Source organism: Thunnus thynnus, chromosome 10 (genome assembly GCF_963924715.1).
Source record: "Thunnus thynnus chromosome 10, fThuThy2.1, whole genome shotgun sequence".
NCBI lineage: Eukaryota > Metazoa > Chordata > Actinopteri > Scombriformes > Scombridae > Thunnus > Thunnus thynnus.
In genome coordinates, this window is record NC_089526.1 from 2,347,422 (window position 1) to 2,355,765 (window position 8,344).

Sequence of the window (8,344 nt, forward strand, 5' to 3'; positions counted from 1 at the left end):
GCTGAATAGAAGCTTCACAGAGACTTTTAAATGACTGTGTGGACACACTGTGGATTTCAGCCTCCATCACTTCCATTGAAAGCACATTTGAAGGATCTTTTAATATCCAGTATGAACAGGAGGAATGATTACAGTGAGGAAAACCTCTTTCACTGTTCATATGGACACCTGACTGCTGGTTAACTCACTGGGAACACTGGGAACTGTCCTTTAAAATCATTCTCCCTACAGACATACAGTAAATTCAGTCCAAATTGTGCTGCAGTCTGTGTGTACAGGAGAAAGCTTTGTAACCTGAGAGCCTCGTGGTGTCATTTTATCTATAAATTCCATCAATATCATATTGATTTTGTCTCTTTGATACCAAATAGCAGCTACCAGAGCTTCCTTCATCCAGAGGCTTAATGGATTTTTCTCAGTATAACACAGAGCTGAACAGCTGATGCTCTTATAGAGGCCTTTCAGAAGAACACACACACACACACGCACGGCCGTCTGTGATGAATCCCATTGATGTCTCCTCTGACAGATGAGTCAGTGTGATCCGCGGCGGTGGAGGTGGCAGCTAATCTCGCCTCCAGCTGTCTGAGTCACTCTGGGCGGCCTCGGCTGCCGTACGGTCCGCACCGCAGGCTCACCGCCACATTATTGAATATTGTTTCTTTCCAACAAACTGTAGATCTACAACATCATTTCACAAACAGACCAAGGACTTGTGTTACCAAGAACAAACAGAAAAACGAAGCAGCGATGGAGACGTTTCTCTGATTTGGATCTTTATTTTGAAGTGATTCTAGGAGTGACGGTTCTCTAATTGCCGTCGTGCTGCTCGGTGTCGGGGTTTCAGTCAGGAGTTTTGGCAGCGTGTTGATGTCTTTATTGCTCTAATGATTCTCAGTCCTGCTGTAAGTCTGTCGTTCCAATCTGTCTGCTTTAAAAAGATTCAAAAAAGGAAACATCTTAGCCGAAAACTTCCTGGAAGTTGAATTTATTCTTCACTTAACTGTGCAGCTGTCAACCTTTTTTTTTCTTCATTTAGCACATTTTTATTTAAAGGTTTTTACGATTTGGTCTGTTTCAGCAGAGTGACACATCTTGGTCGTCTTACTACATCAGATTTGAAAGCTGACACGTAGATAGTGATGTTTCGTCTTTTAGAGCGCAGGACTGTGTTTCACCAGCTGTTCATAAATCCATCACTAAGTTTGTCCGTAAAGTCTTTCCTATGTTCTTAGTAACTACTAGCTAGTTTCAAACTAGTGATTTACTAAATCAGGTTGCACCATCAAAACTTAAAGAGCAGATTGCAGGTTGGAGACCCCAGTGAATCAATGTGTAGGAAATTGATGTAGGAACTGAATTTTCATTGAAATATGCATATATATATATACATATATACTACAGTGACCTCTGGAGTTGTTTTTTTGAGAGAATTTTACTTCCGCATCTGAAAAAGCTAAACCGGAGGTGACGTAGCGGGAGGGAGCGGGGTCAATTTGAACAATAGGAAAATAATGGATCTTAATGCTAGTGGTACGTACGACCGCGTTTTTAGTGACAGATGCCGAAGTGAATGTTTCTAGAATATTTAGAAGCCTTACACTGTCTGTCTGTTGCACCAAAATGTATATTAACTTTAAACGTCATCACTAACCTGTGATGTGCTTTATTGTCTTCTTGAACCCTGACTGAAACTACTTCCTGTCTCTCCTGTCCAGTGATATTTGTCTGCTGCTCACCGGACATCTTCAGGAAGTTGATGGTCCAGTTCCGGCAGTCGGATCTTATTCACGAGCAGTATGTCTTCTTCTACATCGATGTGTTCGGAGACAGCCTGAACTCCAAGCACGGGCAGCCGTGGGCCCGCGGAGACGAGGACGACATCATCGCAAAGGAGGCCTTCCAGGTACATGATTGGGGAAGAATTCATTCACAAAACTTGAATAAATTCTCTACAATTCTGATTCTAGTTGCTCTAAAAAAGAGGAAAAACAGTCAATGCTGGTTTCTTTTAACCGTGACCACAAGTATTTCCCTAAATTTGACAAAGTATTTTTAGTTACCTAAACTAAACCAAACATCAAAGGACACATATTCTGCACATTTCCAGCTCTATATTTATATTGGAATATCTTTGCATGATTTCCAGTTAAAAACTCCTTATTTATCTTCTACTGGTCCTTTATGCAGCCCCTCAGTTCAGCCTCAATCTGAAACAGGCCGTTTTAGCTCCTGTCTCTTTAAGGCCCCGCCTCCTGATGAGCCCACTCTGTTCTGATTGGCCAGCTCTTGGAAGCTGCCCCAGACCTCTGGCCACTCGGGAGGCTACGTCAGCAAACCATGAAACAAACTACAGTCACAGGATTTCACTACTTTTTCTCCTTCTTTACTCCAAATGTCAACTTCTTAAATCCATCTGAACATATTGGAGCTGAATCAGATCCGAAATATGAGAGTGAACAACACATAGAAACACCTTAGCAACAAACGCTACAGAACCATTTATGGGCATGTGCAATGACCAGACATCAGCACTTCAGCAATGAAGCATTCAGAGCAGGTTGAAGCCCTGACTTTTGACTTGCAGGGAGCATTTCTATAGACGTTAACCTCAAGTTTTGTAACTCTGACCATAGATATCTGACATCATAACAGGATATAAATAACAGAAAATCACAAAAAGCTCAATATGTCCCCTTTAATTATAGAGGTCGTAGATAAGAAAACGTTTAAATTGTTGATGCAAATAGTCATAAATCATTTATAGTCAGAAATAGTCATTATTTTGCCACATCAAACTTTCAACAGAGAGGAAGTATTCTACATTTCCGGTGTTTTTGTGCTTTTTACAGAACTTCAGCTCAGCGTGATGGAAATGACATTAAATGTCAACATGCCTACTTCCTACTTCTACAGTAACTACTTCAAAATGATGATAATTTTCTCTGCTGTTAAAATTGTTTTTTTTATGATTAATTCATGATTCAGAGTAATATTTTTTATTTTATGTGTAAATATGACGATGTTAAAGCTGCTGTCGGTGCTGCTAAGTGTTTAAAATCAGTACAGATAGTTTTACAATCATACAACACTATTAATATTACAGTAAAGCTGTTTCCTCAACAGCCTGAATGTCTCTTTTCTCTTTTTTGGCTCCTCGTCTCCTACAAAACACTTTTTCCCGTTTTGTCTCTTAATTTAAACAACAAATGCAGTAAAAAAAAACAAAAACACAATGAACAAGGACAAAAGTCGTAACAAACGTAACATTTTTAAGCTGCAGTTGTTTACAGCTCATATGGAAGTCTGAACAGTTTTTGGATTCATAGAGGAACAAATCAGTTTTATATATTGTTTGACCTTCGTAAACATAATAAAGTTATGCTTTTTACTCGTAAACTTGCACTTAGGAATATGAAATTATGCCATCAGAATTAAAGGAGTTATAGTCTGTGCTGACTTCCAGGAAAACAAACAGTAAATTTTTCCACAATAACACAAAACATTTCTTAATATAGCAAACGATAAATCCTCTGAGACACATTTAAGAGATCAGAACATCGTCGATGATGATGATGAACCTTGATCAGTGTCCGGGTCGTGGGCCGGAGGACGGAGGCTTGAGGAAGCAGAATTAGTAGACTGTAAAGCAGCCTGTGTGTTGCTAAAGTGAACTTCAGCGCGGTGGTCGAAGGGTTAAACGCCGACTTACAGCTCAGGGCGACTCAAGAGAAGCTTCTCTGAGTGTCTGACGTCAGCCGGTCGCATAACTTGATTTCCCAGGTTCCCCTCTTGTCGCTGTCTGCATGCTTTTTTTTTAAAATTTGAAATTGACTTTATTCTCTACTGACCAGACACACACACACACACACACACAGTATTCATTACTGGCTGCTTCTTTTCTGTTTGTCTGAGGTGTTAAAGAGCTGTGTTGCACAGAAGAGAAATTGGCTGATTTTCTCCTCCTCCTCCTCCTCCTCCTCCTCTCTCTTCATCTCTTTCTGTCTTTCTCTTTGGTCTGAAGTACTTTCATTTTCTCCCTCGAGCTCCACACAGATCATCAGACTGCTAAAGAGACAGGAAAACACTTAACATACAAGTTGTCAGCTATCAAAGAAAAGAAAATCTCTCTGAAACACTTTATGGTACGAAAGCTCAAAGGCTTCTGATTATCAAGATTATCCAAAAATTCTCAAAAATCTCACTGCTTTATGCTGGACTTGATTATAATTGTCTCAACAGGCTGATAAAACGTGATGCACCTACATTGCAGTTTTTCTTTTTCTGCACGGTTCAATACTGAATCCACATCTTCAAAACTCTCCACACAGTCAACTTTACCACCAGACAGCTGCACACAACAGCTCATCATACACACTGAGATAAAAACACTAACAACAGGCAGCACAGGCAGTCTGTGAAGTTACTGTTTTATTGTGCATATGCAGTTTTTTTAATAGTTGATAGTGTCAGAAATGTGTTCCCAGATAGCATACGGAAGTGGACCGCTTCAGGCAATGATGGTCTTCTTCTGGCCCGGATAAAATGGGTCTGAAATTGCCCACATGTAAAATAGCAAACATGGCCTAAACATCCCAAATCAAATGTGGGCAAGATGCAGTGGGCCAGTTCTGGTTTATCTGGTTGACAGATGGCTCGCTTGTGGCCCAGATCTGTTAAACAGGAGAGGACCGCCCAAGTGCCATCATTCCATTACACTGATACTATATAAATGTGTATATTGTGTTTATGTAGTTTTAATGGTTGATAGTGTATAAATGTGTATATAGTGTAAATACAGTCAGATGTGTAGCTCTCTATAGAACGTACTACAGTGTATCTACAGGAACGAGTCATAGAAATGCAGCAGGAAAGCTTTCAGTGGGTTTTATTTCTGACAGCATGTCTTGTTTTTTGGTTGAATATAGATGTATTTCAGTGTGGTTATGATCCGTATGAATACATGTTAGTGTAGTGTCTACAGTTTGCTCCATAATTGTTGCTGTTGTGTCGACTGTGTGAAGAGTTTTAACATGTGGACTCGGTATTGAACCGTGCAGGAAACCAATCATAAAAAAACAACAACTGTAATTTAGAGGTTTTGTAGGTAATGTTGTGATTGACATTTCTGATGGCCAATGAAACTGCAGGCTTTGAACAACCAGCCAACCAGACCTCAGGCTGTATTTTAATCTTGCAAGTTCAACATCAAGCACAGAGTGGTGGATCAGTGCAAAGTGCAAAAGGCCGGGGTAAAGTGGAATACAGATGAGGTCGTTTCTTTAAATACTGGCTAAGACCACAGTTATCATTTTATCTTTGCTATAAGTTTTACTGTCCAGCAGTGGTGTTCAGATCCTTTAATCAAGTAAAAGTAGCAATACCTCAACGTAAAAATACTCCACTACAGCAAAAGTCCTGCATTTAAATCCTACTTAAATAAAGGTACATAAGTATTATCAGCTAAATTTACTTTAAGTATTGAAAGAAAAGTAGACATATTAAATACAATTATTAATAGTGAAGCATCAGTGTTAGAGCAGCATGTTACTGTTGTAGCTGCTGGAGGTGGAGCTAGTTTACACTACTTTATATACAGTTAGCTAGTTTAGTCCAGTGGTTCCCAACCTAGGGGTCGGGCCCCTCCAAAGGGTCAGCAGATAAATCTGAGGGGTCGTGAGATGATTAATGGGAGAGGAAAGAAGAAAAAACAAAGTTCTGATACACAAATCTGTTTTCAGTCTTTGGACTTTTTCTCTAATCTTTGATTTTTGTTGAAATATTGGATCATTTGAACATTTATTGAAATGAAAGCATGTGAGAAGTTTAGAGGGAAAAATCACTATTTGGTGGAGCTGTTAACAACTCATAGACATGTGAAATGTGACCCCGACTACACACTGCTTTTTGTAAGACGTCAAAAGATAAAAAGGTTGGAAACCACTGGTTTCATCTTTAACAATGTGTTGTATTTTAAAAGCTTGTTATATTATCCATTGTGTCAAATCTTCATCTGAAAAGTAACTAAAGCTGTCAAATAAATGTAGTGGAGTAGAAAGTACAATATTTCCCTCTGAAATGTAGAAAGTAGCATCACATGGAAATACTCAAGTAAAGTACAAGTACTTTAACATTGTACTTAAGTACAGTACTTGAGTAAATGTACTTAGTCACTTTATACCACTGCTGTCCAGTTAATGTATTTTAGAATAATGACAAAAGGGAAGACAGGAGAAAAAATTTCAGGTTGCTTGTCGACTGCAGCTCTCTGTTCTATGTAACTTCATATTTTACTAAATTTTCTTAGAGAAATTTAGCAGTTTTTACTCCACATTTGCATGAGAACAAGAGACTGTAACAGAGTTATGAGGTGGGCTGTGAGTCGGTGGGGGGAGAGCGAGCGTTCAGCTGGATGAAGCGCCGTCCGTCTCGGTAAATAAAGATTAAATAAAAATGAAGGATGAGCCGAGCTGCGACGCGGATGATTGGTCACCGAGACAAAAGACAACAGAGGAGCTGCACTCAAATAACACGCGTGTGTTTAGAGAGGCAGCAGGTTGACGGAGTGAAGCAACATTCAGACGTTTTCTCACAGGAAAAGATTTCACAACGTTTGAGTTTAGACACACAAACACAGAGAGAGACTGATTAATACCAGAGCAACAGACATTTGTTCCTTGAAATTGATTTATTTTTAAGAGACAGTTGATTCATGTTAAACTAAATCATACAAATGTTACTCATACTTCTGACTAAATAATTATATAATTAAAATTAATCACTTCCTGTGACCTGTGTGTTACATCTGCCTGCAAACCAAATTTCCTTCAGGATAATAAATAAGTTGAAAGTTAACTTTGGACATTTGTCATTCTTTCTGGAATGTTATATCCTAAAAAATGTTATTGTTCAATAATTAATTGAAGAAATAATCTTAAATAAATTGGGACGCCCTGGTATCCAGCTGTCAATCAACGCTCACACGGCAGACATCAAAGCTTCAAATCTTATAAACGGAGCAATAATTTCCAAAATGACCACCAGCAAACTTATGAGAAGGCCTGAATTTACAGATTGAGACCAGAATGACTCGTTGAAATAAATGATTGACTCAGTATTTCTAGAGAGAAGTTGAAGCTTTTTGAACGGGAGTCAGTTGGAGCAGCTAGCGGCCGTCTGTGGAACTAGAGAGTAGAACTGAAACAATTAGTCAATGAATCGATTAGTCGATCGTCCCAAAAATTTGATGGTTTCAGCTTCTCAAATATGAAGACTTGCTGTTTTTTTTCCTTTTCATAAATGACAGTTAATTAAATATCTGAACATTTTAGACCGTTTGTCAAAACAAGCAGTGAAGACATCTCCGTTGCCTCTGAGAAACTATAAATGTCTTTTTCTCACTACTTTTTAACATTCATTAATTGACTAATTGAGAAAATAATGAGCAGATTAATCGATAATGAAAGTAATCATTAGTTGCAGCTTTGTTACGTCGACCCAACTGATATGGAGTCAACTTGGGCTTTTGCCTAGTTTGTAATCCAGTATTGCATCAATCAATCAATCAATCAATTTTTATTTATATAGCGCCATATCACAACAAAAGTCATCTCAAGGCACTTTTCACATAGAGCAGGTCAAGACCGAACTCTTTAATTTACAGAGACCCAACAATTCCCCCATGAGCAGCACTTGGCGACAGCGGGAAGGAAAAACTCCCCTTTAACAGGTAGAAACCTCAAGCAGAACTGGACTCTAGGTGGGCGGCCATCTGCTTTGACCGGTTGGGTTGAGAGAAAGAAAGAGAGAGGGAAAGGGGGAGGAAGGGGGGGGGACGGAATAACAACAATCATAACAATAAGTAGCAATAGCCAGGGAAGGATGCCATCAGGACTGTGAAGGACCGCAAAGGTTCGGCCCAGAACCCAGGGTTTCCTGTGAGATGAGAAAGCACAAAAAAACTCCGGGGAAGAAGCAAAGTTAGTGACATGCATTGATGTTACATGAATGCATACAGATGCAGAGGAGGAGGAGGAGAGAGGAGCTCAGTGCATCATGGGAAGTCCCCCAGCAGTCTAGGCCTATAGCAGCATAACTAAGGGCTGATCCAAGGCGAGCCTGGTCGGCCCTAACTATAAGCTTTATCAAAAAGGAAAGTTTTAAGCCTACTCTTAAACATAGAGAGGGTGTCTGCACCCCGGACTGAATCTGGTAGATGGTTCCATAGAAGAGGAGCCTGATAGCTGAAGGCTCTGCCTCCCATTCTACTTTTGGAGACTGTAGGGACCACCAGTAAGCTGCATACTGGGAGCGCAGTGTTCTAGTGGACTATGTACTAAGTACT

General features: G+C 39.6%; 1 protein-coding gene across 2 annotated transcripts in view; it reads left to right on the forward strand.

Annotated features, from left to right (window-relative positions):
- LOC137190752 (atrial natriuretic peptide receptor 1-like) overlaps positions 1–8,344 on the forward strand; it is a 124,070-nt gene that overhangs the window by 46,407 nt on the left and 69,319 nt on the right. For both annotated transcript variants that reach the window (XR_010930280.1, XM_067600367.1), the window contains exon 3: positions 1,719–1,906. Coding sequence is in view for 1 of the 2 variants with exons in the window: in XM_067600367.1 (XP_067456468.1) it covers positions 1,719–1,906 (188 nt within the window). In the remaining variant the exon portion in view is untranslated. The remainder of the gene's footprint in view (positions 1–1,718; positions 1,907–8,344) is intronic.